Source organism: Rhinolophus ferrumequinum, chromosome 24 (genome assembly GCF_004115265.2).
Source record: "Rhinolophus ferrumequinum isolate MPI-CBG mRhiFer1 chromosome 24, mRhiFer1_v1.p, whole genome shotgun sequence".
In the NCBI taxonomy this organism is placed as follows: Eukaryota; Metazoa; Chordata; class Mammalia; order Chiroptera; family Rhinolophidae; genus Rhinolophus; species Rhinolophus ferrumequinum.
Genome location: NC_046307.1, coordinates 8,655,061 through 8,679,428, shown reverse-complemented (window position 1 = coordinate 8,679,428; position 24,368 = coordinate 8,655,061). Strand labels below are relative to the sequence as shown.

At 47.4% G+C, this 24,368-nt stretch overlaps 1 protein-coding gene across 1 annotated transcript in view; it reads right to left on the bottom strand.

Annotated features, from left to right (window-relative positions):
- SLC22A4 (solute carrier family 22 member 4) overlaps positions 1 to 24,368 on the bottom strand; it is a 41,798-nt gene that overhangs the window by 5,775 nt on the left and 11,655 nt on the right. The window contains exons 2-8 of the mRNA XM_033096173.1: positions 19,660 to 19,763; positions 18,228 to 18,382; positions 10,761 to 10,932; positions 6,845 to 6,971; positions 3,627 to 3,727; positions 1,808 to 2,022; positions 704 to 886 (exon numbers count right to left, since the gene is read on the bottom strand). Of these exons, the coding sequence (XP_032952064.1) occupies positions 704 to 886; positions 1,808 to 2,022; positions 3,627 to 3,727; positions 6,845 to 6,971; positions 10,761 to 10,932; positions 18,228 to 18,382; positions 19,660 to 19,763 (1,057 nt within the window). The remainder of the gene's footprint in view (positions 1 to 703; positions 887 to 1,807; positions 2,023 to 3,626; positions 3,728 to 6,844; positions 6,972 to 10,760; positions 10,933 to 18,227; positions 18,383 to 19,659; positions 19,764 to 24,368) is intronic.

The window sequence follows — 24,368 nt, the reverse complement described above, 5'->3', positions numbered from 1 at the left end:
TTGATAGCTGGACTGTAAACTAGTACAACAGTTAGAGGTCAATTTGGCAATATCTATGAAATTTTTAAATTGCTCCAGCAATCCACGAATCCAAAATAATTAAACGGAAAAAAAAAAAAATCAAACAAACAAAGGGTGTAGGGGCATAGGGAAATGTTCACTGTAGTATTATTTGTAATAACAAAAACCTGGAAATGGCCTAAATGTCTATTGAGCCTAGTTAAATACATTATGTATATACATACATACATTGGAAGAGAAGGTACTAACTAAAAAGAAGGTAAAAGAGCTATATATACCAACAAAGATATTCTGATACAATCTTGAGTTAAAAAGCTGTGAAACTATATATATATATATATATATAATTATATATATATATATATATATATATATATAAACTATATATATATATATAATTTTGTTTGCGTGGTTTTTAAAAACAAAAACTATATGTATATATGTTTATATATATATATATTTGTATATATGTATGTATATATGTTGTACAAAACAAAATATCTGAAGGGCTACTCACCAAAGTGTTAATATTAGTTTATTCCTAGGGCTGTGATTTGAGGATCTGAGAGAGGAGGTGAACTTGTACTTTTTCCAGTACTTTCTAAGCCATTTGAATTTTTCACAATGAAAATATATTCCTTTTATATTTAGAAAAAGAACAAATTGATAAGATGCATCTCACCAAGGTACACAAAGTAGGGAGCAATGATGCTGCCCACTCTGGAGGCCATGGATGTGATCCCCACAGCCATGTTTCTGACCAGGGTTGGGTAGAGCTCTGCAGTGAAGACATACAGCATGGAGAAAGCAGAGGTGATCCCGAATTTTCCTAACATCACCAGACCAATGGACAAGAAGTCATAATCTGGAAAAGAGACCCAGTGTAAACAGAGATACTTTTAGAAGTGTTATGATCTTAACTCAGTTGCTTTGTCCTCTTTGCTTATACAGGAATGTTTTTATAATGTAAAGATATTACACAAATAACACTTTCTCTTCAAATGTCTTAGTAATTGACATGGACAAAGATGGAGAATGAAGGGTTGCTTTGTGCTTCTCTCTACTGTTAACCTAGATCATTTATGCATTCAGTGACCTTTGTCCACTATCATCTGTTACAACAGTTTCATGGTAAATTGTTAGCATGTTACTATAGTTAAGTTTAATCTTCAAGGAGAAGGAGGATCCTTTTTATCCTGTTTATTATTAATAAGAAATATGTATTTCTATGTATAATACTATGTATCAATAAGCTATCACCTTAACATTTTAATAATGTGAGAAAGACCTAAGAGGAAAAGGGAAGCGTATGTCCCTTCGTGTGCTTTTTAACTACTTAAACATTACAGATCATTAAAAAAAAAAAAAAAAAAAAAATCACTGAATTTATGTACTGGAACGGGCATGTACTACCAACTCCAACATGTGACTATACACCTCAGAGAAAAGGTTTGAAAGTATTAAGAAAGTACTGAGAAATTGGGAATCAGGGTTGTGACCTAAAGAAAGAGGTTTGCGGGTTTAGATGAATGTTGCTGTGAAGCGGGGCGACTGGGCACATTACCCTTCCTCTTCAGGTAATGCGTTCTGATTCTCCCAGACGAACTCATCTGTTTGAGGTGTGTTGTTTTAAACACAGGAAATTCTGTCCTTAGCTATCACTTGTCTAATTGATGAATAGTTTATGATGCAAAGGCTACATAAACAGAGAGCAGTGACCAATAATTAGCCGTAATCAAGGTGTGGATCTTTTCCATTAAGCTGTTCATAGCGGTCAACTTCTTACCTGCAGGTACCAGCTGAATTAGGAGAAGCACACCTCCTCCCAGGAATAGTACTCCAGCTATGATGTACCGCCGGGGCAGGGTTCGCAGGAGCAGCCAGGCTGTAATGTAAGCTGGAACTTCAATCAAGGCAGAGAGGAAACAGTTCAGGTAGGCATCTCCGTGCAAATTTGGAGAGTTGAGAGACAATGCAAAGTAACCCACTGACGTTAGCATCCTGAAAGACAAAAAAAAAAGAAAAACCCTCAAGAATGACAAAAGGATGGCCTGAATCACTCTAAAAATGAATAATGGTCAAGAAATTGTCTAGATTTTGTTTTCCTTTAAGTAGCCACTAACCACACATGGCCATTGAAAAGTAAATAAATTCAAATTAAATACAATTGAAGAGTCAGTTCCTCAGTCACACTAGCCACACTTTGATTGCTTAATAGCCACACGTGGCTACTTCAACGGACAACACAGCTATGAAACATTTTCACCACTGCTGAAAGTTCTATTGGACAGCACAGTCTAAATATTATACACCAATAGCCAACAATCCCTATCCTGGTCTAGTTAATTTTACATTCCAGTATTTCCTGAACAGTTTGCACACACTCATTTCCTTAGAGCTATTATTTGAAGAAAGAACGTCAGTCATGTCAGTGAACATAAAATCCAGACTTCATTCTTTTAAAAGAAGAAGGAGAAGGAGAAGGAGAAGGAGAAGAAACACAGGTAATACCGTGAGATGCTTTTACAGTAAATTCTGATTGATTTTAGTAAAACCCACTTTAGGGAGATGAATGAAAGTCTCATAATGCTTCAAAGTATCAAAAAGTACACACTGCATGTCCTGTCATCAGTTAGCTTCCAACAGTAAAAGCTTCTCTGTGGAAAAAATAACTGCACTAAGGCAGACTCCCCTGTGCGGAAATTTGTTTACTGTCAACATGACTGAAAAGCAGAGGATAGCTGAAAAATCTTTTCAGGGACACTGTTGGATGTTTTTATACATACTCTGCTAGGTTGGGTAGCACAAGGGCTAATCCAAAACCAAACAAAAACATGCAACTTCATTGCTCTAGAAATCTTAGTGATTTTCACACTTGGTAATAAGAGCAGCATAGGTAAAACTGGCGACTCTGCTGACAGGTAAGAACTAAGGAGGCCTAGGACACACTTGCTGAATTTGAGTCATAAGCTCTGTCACTGATTTCCTCGATTTGTAAAACAGGACGGCCCCAAAAATAGACTAGCTGCAAGCTGGACCTGCTAGGTCTGATAATCACCTTTTTTTTTTTTTTTTTTTTTGTGGAGTAGGCATGTTCTTTCCTTCTTCTTCCTCATTTTTTTGCAGACTCATTATTAAATCCAGTCTAAAATGTCAGTTAATTATTTCTATGTCTTAAAATCGCTTGGTGGTTTGTAATTAGCAAGTGCGAAAAGCCTGTCAAAACCCCAATCCAGGCAGTGAGGGGTCAGGTTATTCTAACCTCACGGTTCAGTTGCCAGTACAACTTCGGGAAGTAGGAGCTGAATTAGCATCTTGGCTTCAGGCACCGGGGACATTGTTCTCTTACTCCCAATACCTGTGGGAGGGGAGACCCTTTCCCTGTGGATCAGAGTACTGCAGACTTTAATATTGTTCCTTGTGACTTTTTTTTTCTCTTCCCAGTATCCAGTTCTAGGAATTGAATTGAGGCATTTCCAAACAACTTAGAATTTTATAACTTTTATTTTGTCTCAGGACGACCCAGGCCTTGCCCTGAGGTTCCCCTGGATTAAGAAAATCAGTCACCTACTTCTGCGCAGCCTTCCAGGTCGCTCATTACTTACCATAGCAACAAAGACATAATGGTTATGGTGGCGATATTCCTCGTCCTGAACAGGTCCAAAATGAAAGCTTTCTGCTGCTTCAGGGGTTTTAGCTCCTGTAGCTAAAATAATGCAAATAAGTATGAGATTAAGAGGTAGTGAGGCAGTATCTGTGGCCATGACGGCGTGGGGAAAACTTACGCACGTAATGCTCACTTGGCCTTGAATATGCTTAGAAGTCTAGAATTTGTGGGGAATGAGGGCATCTACATACATGATGCCTAATTCTACCACTTCAAAATGTTTGTGGCCCATTTCAGACAGAAGGCTTTTAAATGTATAACATTGGCTCCACTGTCTCTTTATAGGAAAGCCTGACTCCTAACACAGCCTCTCCTTGACTCGTGCTCATCTCTGTGGGTGACCTGAGTGTGATCCTGAGAGTCTGTTGTGTGGGTTGGGCCATAAAGCCCCAAACTGCTGTGAGGTCCCTGCTTTTTATACTTTTCTTATTGTTGTCTCAGTGCCAGAACAGACGTGGCAGACCTTGGGCAAGGTACTATTTATCTTCTCTGAGCCTCTGGTTACTTCTCTGTAAAATGGGTACAACAGTTGGGTGTTAAGAAGATTAAGTGAGATCACATATATACATAAAGCTTAGCGTAGTACTTGAACCATGGTTAATGCCCAGTAGATTTTAACTATAATATTATTACTACCCTGTTGAGGAAAAGATGCTAGCTGTCAGTGGTGAGTGATAATTTCTTACTACCATCAATGGGCTTCCCTCCTCACTCTTAATTTACTGAAGTTAACTTACACGTGTTGGGAATCTAGATAACCAAGCTTATTAGAATTGAACTAAAAAGCTACAAGGCTCTGAGGTGGAAAATCTCTTTGGGGTAAAGTACAAGGACTCTGTGGCCCTGTGGTATGTGTGCAGTAAGAGGCTGAGGAAGGAGATTCTATGATGAAGGAAGTGAGGGTGCCAGCCCTGCTGCTGTAGCAGGCGTTCCCCAGATATTAACATCCTTCTTTCAGGAATAAACCTCCTCACGCAGCTCACAGGCATATTACCTTGTTTCTTCTACACTATTTGCAGCGTGCAGCTCTACTGTTATGACAACGAAGCAAAGCTCCTGCACAGCTGGAGGGACTAGAGGCCCTCCTGGAGGGCTCTGGGAGTGGCACCTCGCACAGAGGGGACCTGTGGCGCAGGCCTGTGCTAACACTTAGTGCTTCCACAGGGCCCTTGTGAAAATGCAGACTGCCAAGCCCCACCCGAAACCTGCTGAATTGGAATCTTCCCTGGGGTCCAGAGGCCTGGGAATCTGTATTTTTTAAGCCCCTTGGGTGATTGTGATAAGCAGCCAGGTTTGGAAACCTCAGGACAAGAACATTCTTGTATCCAGTGCTGGTCCCTGGCCTGTGTGGAGCCACCAAAACGCCTTTGGACCAGTAGGCACCACGAACAGGCGGAAGGTACTTTCAGAAGGAAAGTCAGAGAAGCCCGAGATCGCTTTCCACGGTGAGACTAACTTATATTCTTTTTTGTCCAAGTTAACACCACTGCCCCTAACACCAGGTAAGGAAGCACCAGAAAGCCCTGCACTTTGGCACCGGAGAGACCTAGTGAGACTTCTAGCTGTGTGATCCTGGGCAAATCACTTAACTGCTCTGTCCCTCAGTTTCCTCTCCTGAGAAATGGGCCTACAACTTGCATGAGCGTCAGATGGCTGAATACGGTGCCTGGCATCTGCGGGGCTCTCCATCACTGTCCTGAGCAGGCAGCATTTGTGGCACGGGCTCTGCAGGTCCTGCTAAAGGGGACCCCACCAGAGAGGTGAGCAGTGGAGGTGACTGGGCCCTCTTGGCTCGGCGGGCCTGTCCAGTCCATGTTCAATGTGCCTCATGGCAGGAAGAAACAAGGCTCTGTCAAAAGCATGTTTTGACACTGGACTTTATTCTTATTTTTCCGTAACTCTGTATCCCTCCTGTGTTTTGTGATTGCTTTCACTCATGTAGATCTGATCTCTGTACATTCCTCAAAGGCAGAAATCAGACCACGTATCCAATAAATATCAATAAACTTCCAGCACAGCCCTGAGAGGCAGAATGTTACACACTCCCTGTGCTATTTTTTTCCATCCAGTTACACTGACTAAGGCTGGGAATGGAATTCTTGATCTGAAGAGTAAAGGATTAAGAAGAGATGTTTGTCCTGGCAGCCCACTGAGAACTTAGGTTCATGGCCACTGTAATTAAGCCTCCAGCCACCGCCCGGGTAGCTGCTTCTGTCAAAGGTCCCGAAGGCCAGCGGTGGAGGAAGCCCCAGGGTGGAGCGCTGCCATGCCCGCCAGCCTCCACAGAGCCCTGCTTTCTTGGGTAGCTCGTAGTGCAGACTTGCACACTGTCGCTGCAGTCACCCTAATCTTCTCAGGGTGTCCTGAGCAGCCCCGCACCCTTCTCCACCTCATCTTCTTCATTCATCTAAGTGTCCTCCCTGGTCGGGGCCAGGCTCTTCAGCCTCGAGTCACTCTGCTCTCGTTCTCTGCTGGCACACAGCGTCCACTCCTTGGCTATTTAGCATTTCCTCTGTCTCATCATCATCTCTCTTTCATCTAACCCTCTTGATGCTCTTGGTTACATTCCATGCTCCGTAAACATGGGAACGGTGCCTAATTTTTCTTGTTTTCTCTGGGAGCTGGCACAGGGCATGGCTGAGAACATCGCAAGTCCTCACTGACCGTCATGAAGGGCGGCTGCGTCCACAGCCTATCAGCTTTTCCTCGCGGCCTCCTGCCTTCTGGGGCGAATCCATAGCCTGTGCTCTCAGCCCTTAAGCTTCTAGATACTCCACTGCAAGACTACAGACATGCACCACTTCCTCAAACACATTTTTTCCCACTAAATCTGGACATTCAGAAATCACCAGTATATACAGCTGCATCAAAGGTATGAAGCAATCCCAACAAAAAGTTGGAGATGAACTTGCAAAAGGGAAGTGAACTAGTATTTAGTCAACACTTGATCTATGCGAGCAGTTGACATATAGTATTGCACTTAGTTCGCACACAGCCCTTTGAGGTGGGTTTTATCTCAGAACTGAATCATCCTGGTGTCTCTGAGGCCTCACACAGAGCCTGGTACACAGCGGGCACTCAAAAGATATTGAGTTAACTTCCACAAAATCAAGAACACTAGGCTGATCTCAAAAGGAAACATCTGCAAAAGCTTACCTCCACAGGATCAAAAATCACCACCGGAACAGCAACGTTGTTCATTTTTGCAGCTTTTTGGATGATATCTTCAGCCTCTTTAAGTCTTCTCTGGGATACCAGCCACCGGGGCGATTCAGGAATAAACCTAGAATTCATTTTTAATGGTTTATGATTTTTCACACTAGCAGCGTTTGATACTATTAACCATAAGTTGCCCCTCAAAGAATTTTTATTTTGTAAAATTCTAGTTTGTCTTTCTTTAAAAAAAATCCGGGGTGGGGGGGGCGGGGGCGGGAAGCCTCATAAGATGTCCATTAACTGTAGAAATAAATAAAAGCACCTTCAAGTTTCAAAGTTCTGATCAAATGACAAGGCCGAGCACCAGTTGTACTTGGAGCCAGAAGCAGAGAGGGAACATTAACTGTGGGTGCGTTTAAGCCAGGGCAGCTGCAGAAAGCCATCCAAACTCAGTCACCAGTGTGGCTCATAAAAGAGACAGAGTCTAGTGTCTTTTCGGTGCGTCCATCCCGAGGAGAATCCTGGGGCCCCAGCTCGTCACAAGTCGACTGTGTACAGGACAGCCAGGGCGTCTATGCTCCCTGGGCTTTTCCTGGAATCAGAGGAGGTGAGTGCAGTGACCCCCCTCCCCCCCGTGGGCTGTCCCTGAGGCGTTCAACAGATTCCCAGGTATGTGAGTACCCAAAGCAGTTTGGGGGAGACAGCCAATGCTGTCTTCTTTCTTTTTTTAATGTCTAGAAACTTTGTTTTGTTACACAATCTAGCTACATGTTTAACTGATGTTCAAAGAGAGCTGACTTCTTTCCTAATTATTCTATTTTTCCCAATTACCTTTATTTGTGTCATACTTATATTTAGTTATATTTTTCTATTCTTTCCTAATTTTGATTTCTCAGAATCTCTAAGCCATTCTTCCGCCAGCTCTTGTTTTCCTTACTTATTTGTCAGTATTTAGTTATCCTAGAAAATAAATTACATGTAGCAGATACAGAGGCCTCCTACAATTAACGGGCCCCTCCAAAACCTCCGTAGGAAGGGTCTCAGGGCAAAATACAACCTATCAAATGGCCAACCCCCCGCTTCCTGCCCCAGCCTACTAGCAGATGGGTTGCATTTTTTGGAATGTGCCCTTAGTTGGTCCCTGTAGCAACTGTGATGGTGTTAGGTCACGGCCTTCAATAGTTAGAGCTGGGCTGTCCAAGAGAACTTTCTGCCGTGTTCTTTATGTGTCCTGTCCAATTCTGCCGTGTTCTTTATGTGTCCTGTCCAATACAGGAGCCACTAACCAAGTGTCGCTATTGAACTAGTGTGACTAGTGTGACTGAGAAACTGATATTTTAATTTTCTTTCCTATTCTAATGAACTTTAATTCAAATAGCAGCATGTGGCTAGCGGCTACTGTGTGAGTGCAGAATTAGAGGCCTTCCTACACCATGGGCATGTCTACTTCTGAGTAGACGGCTCCTTAGGGCAGTATCTTTCCCTAACCAGGTTGTTCTTAGAAACATCCTACCTGTTTGACTATCAGCTCTGAGGACCACGGGCTCTGGCCCCAGGTTCCTAATGTTTAGGCAGCTAGATGCTGCAAAGCTTTCCCCGTGTTGCATCTATGGCTCCTTCCCCCACCTCTTGCACACAGACTCCATTCATACCTGTGGCCGCTTACTTCCAAGCCTTTTAAAGGGAACTGAGACATAAAGATATCCCCAAACCACCTACAGCGGCTCTGTGTAGGTTCCCGTTCCGTTTCCAGCCCATGTCCTCAGGCCTGCTACAATTGCTACTCTTGAATTGCCATGGTTTTTGGGGTCACGAAGAATCAAGTCTAGCTGATCATCTCAAAAGTGAGTGGAGCCCCAAAAGAGGTTCTACCTGATAGCCTCTTTGTAGATTTAATTCAGACTGAACAGGGGAGGGGTGTTGCTGGAGAGTCAGTGTCACACACTGAGCTGGCAGCAGAGGGCCACAGCCCAAGCCCGAAGCCCACCCCCCCCACCCCGGACTAACGAGCACCATTTCAGGAAGTCCCACCAGCAAAGACGAGATTCAGAAGAAAGCAGTTTTGTTTTCATAGGAAAATGAGAAGACTGTAGTTTTAAACTTTCAGGATGAGCACACAGCTCGTTAGTGCTGGCCCCAGGCTGCATTCTGTGTGGGACACTGCTGTCCCTGGGACAGGTGCTCACAGCCAGGAGCACTCAGGGCCCACAAAGAAGGCTCCTTAGGGCAGGAGTGAGGTGACCTCGTGGGAGGGATCTTCTCTGCTGGAAACGCAAGGGGCTGACCTGTCAGAGTTGTTCCTTGCTGTGCTATTTGGTCCTGAGGCAAAGATCCAAGGCCCACAAACTGAAATCCCTACTAATCTCTACGGTCAATCCCTTCTATCCTCTCTGTCTCTCTCTCTCTCTCTCATAGAATTATACAGTAATAAGTTTGATTATAACATACATTAAAATATTAAAAGTACTGGTCTCTCATGCCAAAAGGACAACTAGAGCCAGGGAACATCAATTATTAAAACCATTCCTCTGAAGAGGCAGAAAACAACCTTTGAATCCTCTTGTCTTATGTGTTGAGAGAACCTCAGGTCACCGTCGTTAACACTCGAGTCAGTTAGCAAGGGGACAGAGGCGGTGATTGCGATGATGATGATGACGATGACGACGACTTTCATTCCAGAGAACTGCCCTGCTCTTGTGAATCGGGAACACTTGCTTTTCTTAGAGGCAGCGTAATGGCCTGAATAATGGCCTGCCCTTGTTCACTTTGCTAACCCTCAGACTGGGTTCCAGAGAAAAGCTCCCAATCAGCCTGGTACCCAACCTCTAACACACTATCTCTCAAATTCCAGGGAAGTAAGAAAAAAACAACAACAGTGTGCCCCCCACCCCCCACCCCCACCCATGCACACGATTGCCAAGAATTTACATTGGTAAATCCCAGCAGCCTTAGAGGTCATAAAAAGACAGTAGCTTAGGGTCGTCCAACCTGAGCCACCTGGTCCGACAAGGCCAAGATGTGCTACCTGTCAGCCTCTATGGCCACCCGACATTTGCAGCAAGACAAAGGACCTTCTAGGCACCTTCCCAGGCAGTGTGTCCAGCGGACGGGGCAACCATGAGGCCTTGTCTAAACTGTGAGTTCCAAAAAAAGGATCAAAGAAAAAAACGTTCACTGTGTGTATGCAGGTAAAGATCAAGTAGTTCAGTAAAACCACTCACTGCTGGGACATCTGATTTTGATATGAAACCAAACCAAAAAGAATTAATGAGAGAGAGAGAGCATGTGACAGACCCACCAATGGAAGAAGTCCCTGCTTCTTGCTTAAGTCTGAAAAACCAAAGAAATGGTGAATTCCCCAAAAGAGGGTATGGCTGGGACCTCATTCCCTTATTCTTAATCTGTTCTCTCACCTGAAATCTTCCACATAACTGTATTGGGTGAAAGTGAGGCCAGCATCTCCAGACTTTGTTATTCCTATACTGATGTGTCAAAATCGGGTTGAGGGTTAAGGGAGGAGAGAAGAGGACATTTCTCGAACAATTCATTAAACAAAAGTAACTCTCTCATCCTTCTGAATAAAGCAGATAAACAGGCACACCTTAGAGGCCTGAGAAAATTACGTTACTTGGGTCTATAAGGAGAGATTTTCCCATAGAAAAGTTTCAAAAGAGCAAGGGGGTACCATCTCCACAACAAAACCCAGGAGTACCATCTCCACAAATCACCACAACAGCAGACAAGAGTGGGGAGAGCCTTGGCGGAGGCTGGATTTCCTGAGAAAGGTGCTTTGTGGGATGGTGGAGAATTAAACCCCAGCACACAGGCCCACCCACAGCCAGGCAAACACTCTCCAAGCTTGAGGCTCTGGCTCCTGGCACAGCAGGGGGCTGTCTGGGCACAAGGCCACACTCACCACCACAGCGGGACGCACAGCACCCCGGGCACCGTCAGCGCCAGAAGCAGCTTCCGCCAGTCTCTGATGAAGTAAGCAAACAGTGGCAGCAGCATGTAGCCAACTGCAAAAAATATGCACACTCCTAACGTAGAGAATATAATACGCACTGACTTGCCAAGGATTTCTGTTCCTGTTCAAAACAAGGGAGGAGTATTAGGATTTTAACTCACTTTAATATTTGCTTTTTACATCATTACCTGGTACTTAGAGTTTAAACTACAGCCACTTAGGAAAGGGAAAAGGCATTTGCCTCATGGCCCAGGGCAGGAGTGGTTAGAGTGGAGGAAGGTGGGAGGTGACCCAAGACTTATCACCCAATAGAAGGTAAGTTTTCATGAGATTTTAAAGGAGACATAGATGTTTTCTTTTTCTTTTTTTTTTTTTTTAAGATAATTTTATGTCATAGAAATAGGGTGCCCAGTCCCAAGAGGTAATCTCTTCTGGGACTGCCACATTTCCAAAAGTAGAGTCCTGGGGTGAGGAGCAGGGAGGGTGTTCCAGGAGAGTGGGGGCTCTTCTGAGGGGCTCCGGGGTGACGGTGCATTTAGCCTTTCCCACAATTCTCCACTGTACATAAACAGATCCTGGCCTCTCAGGGAAAAAGTGCAGAGTTCAAAGTTACTGAGCTGTGTGAGGACACCCTTATCATCCAGAAATGATAAATTGGGATCCAGCTGGCTCTGGAGGTGCCCCGGCAGACAGCCCATTCAGACCAAAGAAAGAAAAGAAGGGGCTGTCCTGGCCTGGCAGGCGGCAGCCCTGGAGCTGGCCACATACCCAGGGAACGGCACAGAGCTTTCCCAGAACTTCACAAAGGCCCAAGACTGCTTGGTGGTGGGCCCTGTTTTGGGAAAAGCCACGCAGGAAGCTGTTGGGTCCTGGTCTGCTCAGTGCCACAATGGATGGCTGGGTACCAGTTCCTCCAGAGATGCTGCCCGCCCCTCAGAGTCCAAGAACAAGCTCCTTCTGTTGTCACAGAGCTCCAGGCCCTTCCATAGAGTCCTCTTTTGGTCCTCTGCCCCAGGGGTGGAGATCTGGCCAATGGCAACCACATGCCTTTTGTTTGAGATCTTCCCACCACTACGGAGAAATAGCCCAGAAAATATAAAACAGACCATTCACCATCAGGCTTGTCTTTCAAGAGAAGTTTTCTCAATCCTGTTTACGTGCCCTGAGCACAGACTAAGGAATTAAGGGCTAATCCCAGAGAAGCAGTAAAATTGCTACTTCTCCCCGTTTCCTGTTCCCACTGCCTACCTGTTCCTATTCCACCCCACTTCTTCCTCACACAGCATAACTGAAAGATGGGTCTCAGTGGCCCCTCTGGAACAGCCATTTCTAAAAGCCAGACTGACAGAAACGGCCAGTACTGTGTGCCTCTTACACCCCAGACTGTGGACAATAGCTCCAACCACCCAGGCCATTTGTCAGCTTCTACACTGGTTCCCAAGGATTGGGCCTGACCTCTTTGCGGATTGTGAATGTTATTTCCAGATCTTTTCTTAACCTCGGTAACGACCTTCATGGAAGGTTGTTACGACTCCATTGGAAGACTCCCCATGCCATGGTTTCTAAACGCAGTGGCTGTGACTATCATGCTATGGGAATGCATAGGGGGTGCTTTATTCCTAAGCAGAGATTCAGAAGGGAAGCAGCAGAGGATTTGATTGTGGACAAGAGAAAGTGCACAGGACCATGTGAGAATCTTGTAGTAGTGTGAGGCCAAGAGAGCTCCCTCATTGTGCCACGACCCTGGTAAGAGAGAGAAGTTACACTGGATTCCTGGATACTTTCCCTCTCTGAGCTTGGGTCTCAGGCCAGAACAGAGTTGTTCTTACTTTGCAGAGTCACAAGCTTCGTAAAAGTCTACCTCTCTGCCTTTCTGTGGAGCGGCATGGATGGCATGAGCCTGAATAGTTCCTCATTAGCACTTCCTGCTTTCTGACTTGTAGATAATTACGCTTCCTTAATCATCGTCGTCATCATCATCATCTTCATCTTCAGTGCTCGCACATTTTTTGAGCAGGCACTGTGTCAGGTTCCGGACTAAGTGTTTACCTATATTATCTCTGAATCGTCACAATTATGGAAGAACTAATATTACTTCTATTTTATACATAATCATCTGACATTTAAAGAGTTGGAACAAATGGCCTAAATGCATACATATGTAATAAATGGGGCAGCCAGGATTTAAGTCTGATCTGTTGACCTACGGATAAGATCTAGAAAAAAATCATCTGGGAGCAAAGGCTTGGCCCCATCAAGCATTCCTTCAACTAAGATTCTAGTGGAGAAACACATGGGAGATGGGTGAGGCCATACCCGCCTTTCAGAAGTGAGGATTTATGTTTTTCCTGCCTGGGCTGGTCTTCGAACCAACCAGAGACCAACCAGCCCCCTCTGAGGAACACCAAGAGAGAAGTCCTGATTCTTATAGACCTTTTCATGGCCTGCCGCTGCCACAAAGTGTCCATGTGTTCAGCTGGCAGTGAGACAGGTGACACTGGTGACTTCTGGCTCTGCCAACTGGGGATCCCTGACCTGGCCTCCTTTACTCCCTAGGCTTTTGCTCCTAGGGCAAAGCCCAGTTGATCTTGGTGTAGCTGGGCCTCTGAGTGTCTCTAGGGAGTGAAACTCTGACATCTAAGCCAAAGGGGCATGTCCTGGCCAGAATGTTTGCTCACTGCCTGTCACCACCAACTGAATCTGAGCACTCTCTCCAAGGCGGAGTGACTGAGAGAGAGCCAAGCTCGTTTCCATGTCGATCAGGGCACTTTTGTGGCAGTCAGCCAGGATCTAGTCAGGAACCACTGGATCTACTGCACATGGAGGCAGGACCTGCCCCTCCATGAATGACCAGCAGAGGCCTACAATCGTCACAATTATGGAAGAACTAATATTACTTCTATTTTATACATAATCATCTGACATTTAAAGAGTTGGAACAAATGGCCAGCTTAAGAAACAAGACCGTGGTGCTGTTGCCAAGATATGGGGTCGGACACAGGTGTCCCTGGGCTGGGAGTGGCCTCCATCAGGCATGTGCAGAGAGCCTGGGCTCCTTGATGCTCATTTGCTACTAGAGTGACTTTGATAGTCCTACTTCATGGAGTATTATGGGAACTGAGACAATGTATGTAAAGTGCCTGGGCTGTGGTCGGAGCTCAGGAATAGAGAATTCCTTTATCCTGGTCAATCAGTTGAAATGTGCTAGATGATAGGGGACTGATGCAAAGTATAGTGGCTTAGACCAAGAGACCCAATAGAAGACAGCAAAACCTGTCTTTGCTGCCTGGAAAACAGAATTCTCCTCAAATTAACACCCTGCTCAAGGCTTCCCCTCTCCCCTCTATAAACCTTCATTCTAGTTAAAAGTAGCCTTTCCTATCTCTGCGTATACCCAGATAAACTACCTGCGCTCCCCCCACCCCCATCACACCCATGATGACCCCTGTCCTCAGTAACAACAGCAATTGCTGCCTCTGCCAACCAGTTGTGAGCTCCTTGTAAACAGATGGGAACGAGTCCTTGTTCCTCCCAGGGTCGCCCAGTGTTTCCCTCACACAGTGCAGTGCAAACAAGGGGTACCAGCAAATTTCTGCATCTTCTAAAATGTATTTATACCCCATTTCATTCCTTGAAGATTTTGAGGTAGCTTATAATTTGAATACAATAAAATAATGGTAGCATTAAAGTAAAATACAAAGAAAGGTTAAAAGTTATGTCTTGGAAAAAAGAACAAAAATATGCAACTGATCACTTTGAAAAACAGTCTGGCAGTTCCTTAAACAGTTAAACATTCTTACCACATGACCCAGCAATTCCACTCCTAGGTGCTTACTCATCCAAAAAAACTGAAAACATATATCTACAAAAAACTTGTACTTGAATATTCAAAGCACATTTCATAATAGCCCTAAAGCGGAAACACCCCTGATGTCCATCAACTGATGAATGGATAAACAAGATGTGGCATGGCGTGTTGATTTATGCTGCTACATGGACCAACCTTGAAAACATTAAGTGAAGGAAGTCAGTCACAAAGGCCATATATTGTATGATTTCATTTATCGGAAATGTCCGGAATAAACTAGTAGAGACAGAAAGCAGATTCATGGTTGCCAGGGGCTGGGGAAAGAAGGGGATGGGAACTGACTGCTAATGGGGACAGGACTTCCTTGGGGGTGATGAGTTAGATAGAACTGATGGTTGTACAACTTTGTGAACATACTAATAACCACTGAATGAGTTATTAGCATTTAAAAGACTGAGTATTATGGTATGCAAATTATACTTTAAAAACATTTTTTAAAATGTGGCTGATATAGGCTGCATCATTGATATAGTTAAATTTCGATTTTGACTGAGCTTCCTGGTAGCCAAAGTGATAAAGGAAGACGCAATCAGTTGCATACTTATCAAAAGAAAAAACACGTCTAGACATCAGAAGAAGCAGAGCTTTAAATAGTTCAAAGCTGAAATAAATACTGCACAGAGGTTGACATCAGGAGTACTGGGAAAACATTGAATTAATGGATCAGTCAAGACAGGAAGCAGTTAAGTGTGTGAAATAAATGTAAGCAGCTAGTTATAAGGGATAAAGGAGAATGCCACTGGCATTTTACCCAGGAGGCTGTGGACAGGTAGAAGACGTTATTTCTGGGAAACAGTAGGAGACTGTGAGGGGAGCTGGAATGTAGGGAGGGTCAGTGCCCTTGGTCTTGAGTGGTCACTTCCTCCTAAACCAGCATCCTTCGGGCAGCTCCCTCACTTCCGGGTGTAGCCACTTCGGTTCTTGTGGATAGCACTGTTCCTTTCTTCCCTTTTCGTGTCTCCTATATAGGCTTTATAATTTTAAAAAAGCAGAGCAAGGAGAGAATCCATTTCTGCACCACTTCGAGAACGGGTGTAATTCATGGGAGAAATTCACTTGCTTGAATTAATGTGAAGACTCTTAAAACTGGAGATTATCATCTCAGAGTCTTGCCAACCCTTTCCTGGAGCCACAGGGCAAAGTGAAGGCCCAGACAGAACTGGTGAGCCCAGAACCCAGGCTGCCCTTTATTTCGGTCAAAACCAGGAATTCACTATTTTAGCCCGGGAACACCAGAGGGCGCTGCTGCGCCGCAGGGAAGCTGGCGGCAGCGAGCCCTCATCCTGGATCCCGCCACCCCACCCCAGGCCCCACCCCAGGCGCTGATGAGGGAGTCAGTCTGTTCCAGGAGGCAGGTTGGTTTTCAGAGACTCTCTTAAAAACGTTCAGACTTGAGAACCCAACGCAAAGGATCTCATACCAGGTCAAAGTCAGCAGCTTCCCGCAGAGCACAATGGAGTAAAACTACAGCCAAGGAGGCTCCCAGAGCACCCTACAACACCCCGGGGCCCAGGCTGATGGGGAGCCTTCTGCCCCCAGCATCCCTCCCACTGATCTCTGGTGGGTACATTAGGCTTTGATTGATCTCATATGATCTTACTTTCCCTTTGACCCTCTCCCTCTTCTCAGCATTAGCAGCAGGGAGGGGAGTAGGTTGTAGTGTCAGGGCCATCTGGGCAGGACTTTCCTTCCGGAGGCCTGGGGTGGGCTCTCCTGGCCTCTTCCACTCACACAGGGAGGCTCCACAGCCCCAGAAGCACCCTGTACCAATGGAAAGGCAGGTCTCGATGTCAGCCATTCAGCAGAACCTGAGGGATGCCATGCCTGACTCAAACCCCACCTGGCTCCCTGTCCCAGTGATGGGACTTCCCCGGCTTCAGCACAACCCTCTGCCCTTCCACTTCAGACGGTCCTTTAGGTCCTCTTCAAAGCATCTGCTCACCTCGGGCAGAGCCCTCTGTTTTGGGGATACCTGTTTAGTCTAGTGTGTCTTTGGCCCAAGCACAGCTACATATTGGGCCTTTCAGATATTGGGAGGGTCACCACAGGTAGACGGACTGGGAGGTTTAGACCATAGGCCTTGCTGTGCCCAACAGCCCTTGTCCTTGGGCCATCGGGCATTAGGAGGTTGCAATTTCTGTCCTCAATTCCTCTAATCTCCAGTTTCCAGCATCACTGGCCTGAAGCTCTGTGTCCTCTACACAAATGACCTTCTTTAAGAAAATCTTGCTCCCCTGCTTCCCCTTACAGGGAAGAGAGAGGCCCCCCTCCAGCGGGAGCCCGTGAAGAGGGGTGCTGTCTCCCAGATCCACATGGCTTCAGCATGCTCTCCCCTCCTCCCCTCTTTAGTCACTGAGGCTGGGCCCATGGCAAGGGGTTCTTCGCCAATGATTAAAGGAGTGGAATTTGAACAATTCCATCTTGGCAACCGGACAAAGGGTGTACACGTCCTCAACTAAGAGAACCCGCATCTCCAGAGCCAATGAGTCATCCAGGCTCCTGAGAGTGATCAGCACCATCTTTCCAGATTCAGACTTTTGAGAAGCAGAATCACTAGATTTACATGAAAGGGGCACTGGCACTACTAATAATTACACTGTGACAATAGGGATAAACCCGGACAGCACGAAACCCACAAGGATGTATTATTACATTAGACATTATGGGATTTGGTGTCTATTGTCCCAGAGGTGCCCTTTATTTCCCCTTCTTTCACCTGTTCAGAGAGAGCAGGTGGACTCAGAGCATGTTGGGAGCTCTCACTCATGTGGACTCCTGAACAACCTGCCTGGCGCTTACCTCACTTCCTCCCAGGAAAAGATAGTAAGGGCCCTGGGGGCCACCTTGTGGCCTTTAGCTTATGAGTCACCCTCATGCAGCCTGATATTCCAGAAGCAAGGCTGCTGCTAGGAGACAGGGCTGCTATCAGCAGTGAGGCTGGTCCTGCGTGCGTCCGATATGCTCTGGGGGTGGGGTGAGGCTCTGACGCAGGGCGAGAGCAGATCTGCTCAAAGATCGCAGGCTGGCACTGAGCTCCTGTCTGACACGTGCCTCCTCTACCTGTGTATCAGTCACTCCAACTACCTCAGTCCCTCCGTGGGCCATACACAGTTGCCAGGAACACAAGTTTGCCCTGTCCAGGCAGAAGTCTCAAGCTTTCACAGCTCAGACTACAGACATCCTTAGGCCACCCCTCCTGTGTGCTTCTCCCAAGCCTCGTGCCCCTGAAATGTGTCTCAGTTATTGTGTGGCTGGTTTCCAGCAGCGCCAGCTCTTATTTACCACAACATTTCAGGACTCAGCACAGAGCTGGCTCTCTGTGAGTGCCTGCCTTGCCCGTGGCCAAATAAAAAAAACCCTGTGGCTACAATCCCCTCCCCCACATACTACGTCCAGGCTGACCATGTTTTGGAAGCACAGCCTATGGTTGAGGTGCTTCCTGCTGTGCTGAGTTAGAGCATTTCCTGTGCCCTTCTCAGTGGCCCCCTCTTCCTGGGCCTCTCAGAGGGTCGGAAGGAGAAGTCCTGCGGGTCAGAAGCCATTCCTACCGAGTATGAAGGCCACCACATAGTTGGAGATCTGGCCCATGCCGACGATGACAAATAACACAGTGAACATCTCCCAGTTGATGGAGAAAATCTGCAGGAAGCTGAAGCCAGTCTGTACAGCCATGGTTGCAAAGAGGACATTCTTCCTGCCAAACCTGTAAAGTACAGCACAGCACAAAACATGGCACGTGCAGGTCACAGCAGCTCTGCCACTCTGGGCGCGTGACAAGCGCTGTTGGGTGTAGTTGCAGACTTTTTTCCAGGGCTATGACAGCCTCTTTTCCCTGTCACATCCTCCCAGGTTCCTCCTTGGTGAGGCCTCAGGCATCCATCTGCTCAGGAGGGACATTTGAGATTTTAAGACTCCTATGGAAGCACCATATCTCAAAAGCACAGAGCAGCTTATGCAAGGACTACATGGAAATCTCTTTAAAATGAGCCACAGGTAGAAGCTCCCACCACATTTCTAAAAGGCGGATATAGTACAGATAGCAGGTACATCTAATATCAGCAACATGGGAGCTCTGTCAATCCATAACCAAGACTCCCTCTATGGCAGTGGTCAACCTTGGCTGTACTTGGAATCACCTGGAGAGTTTCCAAATCCACTGGTGCCCGCACCCGCCTCCTGAGATTCTTATGATCTGGGATGCAGTTTGGACCTTGGGATTTACAAAAATTTCCCAGGTGAGTCTAATTGCCAACCGCTGCTCTATGGGAAGGGTAGCTTCCAGCCATGTCCATTAGTGACACCACAGTTGGCTTAAGTCTTCATTTCACATTCTGCTAGTGACTGATGGGAAGAACGGAGCACAGGTGTGAGCAGAATAGTCTCCCACCGTATTTTCCAAACTTAGGTCTCAGGCTGTTGAGCTTGAGGTCCCACTGGACTTCGTAAATGGGGGAGGGACACTGCCAATACTGCCATTTAGCACTTCCGCCTTCCTGCTCTGGTCCCCACAGAACATTCAGGGGCCAGTGGGGCACTTCTCCCAGAGCTGTGATGCTGTCTCCTCCAGACTGAGAGCTCCAGGTCAGCTCTGTGGCCCCAGTGGTCAGGCCAGGGGCCCCACCCACAGCAGAGGTAGGTGCACAGTTAGCAAGTGGTTGCTTGCTGTCTGGCCCTGACTCTGGCTGATGGCTGTTTGTGGACAGATCACACGTCATCCAAGAGTTAGGAGTGGGGTGGGAGGCAGTGGTGATGGCAGCAGTGTCTTTTTGGAGGGGTTTGGGGATACGAGGATTCCACTTAGCAGTGGCCCCCGGCAAGAGACTGAGAGCGGGAAGAACGGGAGATCCCATGGCTCCTCCTGTCACTGACTTGTTGGCCTGAGGGGCCTCCCTTTCGGTGGGTGGAAATACCCCCAAGACAGGCAGTGAATCGACAAGGGGCCCCATCCCACGTTCCCTCCCTCCCTCCTAGCCTCCTTACCTGTCTGATAGCTGCCCGGACACAAAGGAACCAAGGAGAACGCCTACAAAGAACAGGGAGGAGGTGAGGGGCGTCTTCCAGTCTTCCTCACACACCAGATTCCACTGCCGGGGAAGACAACGTGAAGCGTGAGCGCGACTCCCTGGCAGGCCCAGCCCCAGCCCAGCTCAGAGGGAATATGAGCACGGCTGCCGGGGTCGGCGTGCCTTTGAGCAAAGGTCATAGGCCTCGCAGCCCCGGGGTCGACTCCTGACTCCCATTTACTGGCCATGTCATTTATTGTCCTCCCTGAGACTCCCCTTCCTCTTCTGAGAAGGAGGGTGACGCCTCTGGCTCTGCTTACCTCACACAGTGTGAAGCGAGCTGAGGCCAGGGCTGTGACGGGTGACCCTCAGCTGCGAAGCAGTGGGAGGAGAGGTGGCATGTCTGCTTCAGAAGGCATCAGAGCATGGAGGGAACTATCAGAAACTCCTGAGCGACACGACAGAGGGCATGTTCACTTGGCCCAGGGGTAAAACTTTCCTTTGCCTTATTGAAAGATGCAAGTGGTCGTGGGGAGGTCGGCGATTATATGCTCCCGGCAGGCTCCTCAGGAGAACTCTCTGCTCTCTGGTCTATTCCCCTCAGAGGCTAAGCTTGGGGCCTGACCCAGGGCCCTCTGTGGGGGAAGGGAGGGTAGGTACTTAATCTCTCATCCCCACCCTTCTGCCCTCCTTCCCACCCAGCCTTCCCAGAACCGTGGGCCCTCCCGTCCCTGGGGCGCATGGGTTGTGTAGCCCTAACAAGTCCCTGCTGGTTGATCCATAAAAGGAGGGTTTCAGCCAGTTTCCAATTCCAGCTCTTGACTTGAGTCAATTCAGCACAATTGCAAGGGAGGTTACAAAAATTTCAAAGAGTGTTCACTGGACTTTTATTTACAAAATAAGTATTTGGGGGCTGTGGGTCAGGGGCTTGCTGTGTGTGGTCAGATGACCGGATCTAGAGGAAAGACCCCCTGCTTCTCACCCCATCCCAGCTCCATTCGGTGGTGGTGCTGCTGCTTCCATGACATTCACAAAGCAACTCAGTTCTTAATCCTCACAACTTCCCGGAAGTGGATTTAAAAATGAATTCACGTGTTTACATCACACCTCATTCTGCAGCAGAGGGAGGTGTGTATAAGGACACATACAAGAGAACAGTATGAAACAAAAAGCCAAGAGAATTGGGGCAAACAGAAATCACAGGGGAGGAGGAGTTGCAAAATAACCAAGCCAAGGGTGAGACTGCCTGCCAGCCGGCCTGCCCAAAAAGGCCCTGAAATCGGGCTCTGAGTGGCCCAGCAATTCGGCTCTCAGGACCACAATGTGCAAAGTCAGAGAGTCATTCTGCAGAAGCTCAATTTTCCTGAGTACCGAGGCCTGAGAAAAGTCTCTCTTCGATCCTTCATTGCACAAAGGGGTCACTCTGTGATGTTGAGGATAATGTCCTTGAGAACACCCCTAGACAGAAACAATAGCAAGATTCATGAGGCTGCCTCTCCCGGTGCCCACGGCACTGGCCACAGGCGGGACGCCAAGCACAGCTCTGCAGAAGGAAAACAGCGTGGCCCAGGCACTCAGCCCTGGACCCTTCAGGCACAATCCAAGGATAAATCTGATACCATGCCCTCAGTAGGCTTGCTTCACCTGGGGTCCCTGAATGGGCTTCAAAGGACATAAACCCTCCCAAATTATATGGCCAGATTCATGGGTCCAGCCAGCCCAGGGGTTGGAAAAGGTAGACAAGACATGCGCCTAAATTAATGGCCACCCACTTCCAAAAAATCACTGGCTAAAGTGTCAGAAAAGAGCTTGGGATCTGCCCCAGCACACAGCAAGATTAGTAATCGAAGCCCCAAAGCCTCATGATGTGGACTGTGACCCATCTTGCAGAAGAGTAAACTGAGGCTCTAAGACTGGGGTTTGTCTGAAGTCATAACAAGTAAATGGGCATGGGAATTACTAACTCAGGCCTCAGAACTCAACCTTGTACACATCTTCTGCTTTGGACATGAACTCCAAAGGCCAGACAACATGAACTTATTCAATTCCATCCCTTATACTTCGTCAAGGAATGTGACCGCAGGACTGGGTTTGGAGGCCTCCACCACTGCCTGCAGCCTTGCACACAGCCGAGAAAATCTCAGGCGTGGTAGGGGCATTAGATGTCCACTATCAACCATCATCATTCCATCTGCAATGGAGCAGAAGAACTCTTCCAAAGATAGTGTGGTCTCTCCCCTTCATGGTTTTTTGAACTTTTTCTGTCAGGACTCTGCCCTAGAGGAGGACAGGTAGGACTTAAGAGACAGAAAAGAAAGAGGAAAGCTGTCAGATCTGGAGCCAGCCATCGCATGAGCAAAGGCAGTGGGCAGGACTGGCTACCTAATTTGCAGGCCCCACGCGAAACGAAAATGGAGGAAACCCTTGTTCAAAAATTACTGACTTTCAAGACATCAAAATCAGAGCATTAAAACCAAGTGTGGGGCCGGCCCAGTGGCTCAGGGGGTTAGAGCTCCATGCTCTTAACTCCAAAGGCTGCTCGTTCGATTCCCACCTGGGCCAGTGGGCTCTCAACCACAAGGTTGCCAGTTTGATTCCTCGACTCCTGCAAGGGATGGTGGGCAGCGCCCCCTGCAACTAAAATTGAACACAGCACCTTGAGCTGAGCTGCCGCTGAGCTCCCGGATGGCTCAGTTGGTTGGAGTGCGTCCTCTCAACCACAAGGTTGCTGATTCGACTCCTGCAAGGGATGGTGGGCTGTGCCCCCTGCAACTAGAAAACGGCAACTGGACCTGGAGCTGAGCTGCGCCCTCCACAACTAAGACTGAAAGGACAACAACTTGACTTGGAAAAAAGGCCTGGAAGTACACCCTGTTCCCCAATAAAGTCCTGTTCCCCTTCCCCAATAAAATCTTAAAAAACAAAACAAAAACCCTGTCCTTTGAAAAAAAACAAAAAACCAAGTGTGGACCCTGTGTGGCAGCGCAGGTTGCATACCCATGAAGCTGGCCTGGTAGGGGGTCAAGCCTGGTCTCCGCGGGGAATGGAGCAGAAGGAGCTCTGAACTGGGGTGCTGGGAAGGGTGAGGTGACAGTCAGCTCCCCATCAATCTGTCTAGAGGCCATGCAGTCATGGTTCTAGGTCCCTCTTCCCTCCCTGAAGAAAGGCCCAAGAAGCCCTGTCAGCATCAGCACAGGAGGCCACCTGCCCGACCCACACAGGCTGCCATCTGCCTTTGGAGCACCAGCTCACACCCAGCAGGGGAAGGCAACTGGACCGCATGGCTGGCTCCAGTGCTGGGCCTTCTCTTGGGGAGTTACTGTGCCCAAGGAGTCCTTTTGGAAAGTTGCAAAAGGCCTGGTAATAGGACACAGGATTGGCAGACAAAGTTCCAGCTGGGGCTCATGAGGCTGCAGTCTAGTAAGACAGGCCCTCCATGGGGCTATTCATGGGGAGGCCAGGCCCTGCCTGTCTCCAGCCCGTTGGGGTTTGAGGGATGTGTCTTGGGGCCCCACTAGCCAGGGCCCAAGGAATTCCTAGTGGTTAACAGGAGAGTCTTTTCATTGATGGGACAGAACGGTCCCTTAGGTCTCTGTGCATGTGCACAGAGACATATATGCACACACAGACATACAGCTACACAACCTGCTCAGAGGCTAATGGCAGATGGCCTGATGAGGAGCTGGCTAGCATTCCTCTGGACCCGTGCGTTCGGGTCTCAAACAGTACCATTTCTGAAACATAACCCCCCTACACACACACACACACACACACACACACACACATCCTTGGATAGACAGTGGAATGTGGGACCCAACTGGCCCAAGCTGAATGTGCCCCCTCCCCAGGGTTAACGTGTCTTTCTCATCATCAGGTTCTCAAACCAAGGTTTCCCCAACAGAGCAGAGTGAGCTCCATGTAGCTGGACCATCTAGCTTTCAGCTCTGGTTTAAGAAATAAAAACCTAAGTCAAAGGTGAAAGGGGACGGGAGGTCACTCTCGGCATGGAAGGATGTGCCTCTCACCCCTCCCAAGAGTAATAATGGGAATATAAGCACAGTGCATTGAGTGCTCACTGTGTGCAGTGTAGTATCTCACGGGATCTCAGAGTTGCCATGGGAACTGAGTACTCTCTATCTGCATTTTACAAATGAGGAAACAAACGCACAGAGTATTCAAGTGACCAGCCAGCCCCCATTCTAGTGGGTTGGTAAAAGGAACTGCTTAATCATTTATCCAACCATCATCGAGCACCTGCTCTGGGCCAGACCTTGTGTGGGACACAAAACAGACATGGCTGCTGCCTCCACAAAGCTCAAGGTCGAGCATACTTTATAGGACAGATCAGGTGTGCACATGTGCATGCATGAGACCAGGAATCCTGGGCAGGGCGGGCTCTGTTTTGGGCCACTGTGCCCTTACTCTGGGCACCCCCTTTCTCCTCCTCCTCCAGGACAGAGTTCTAAAGCCGGAACCCATCCGTATAATTATTTGAGATAACTAATACTTGCACAAGGGTAGGCACACGGGGGAGGCTTCACAAATTGTTGATGAACGAATGAATGTTGAACAATTAGGTGTAATGGAAAGAGTTTGGAAAATGTATGGTATCACACACTATCCTTTGAAAATCACCCGGAACCCTGAATTCTCCAAGTAGCCTTTCAGCCTTTACCAAAGCCACAA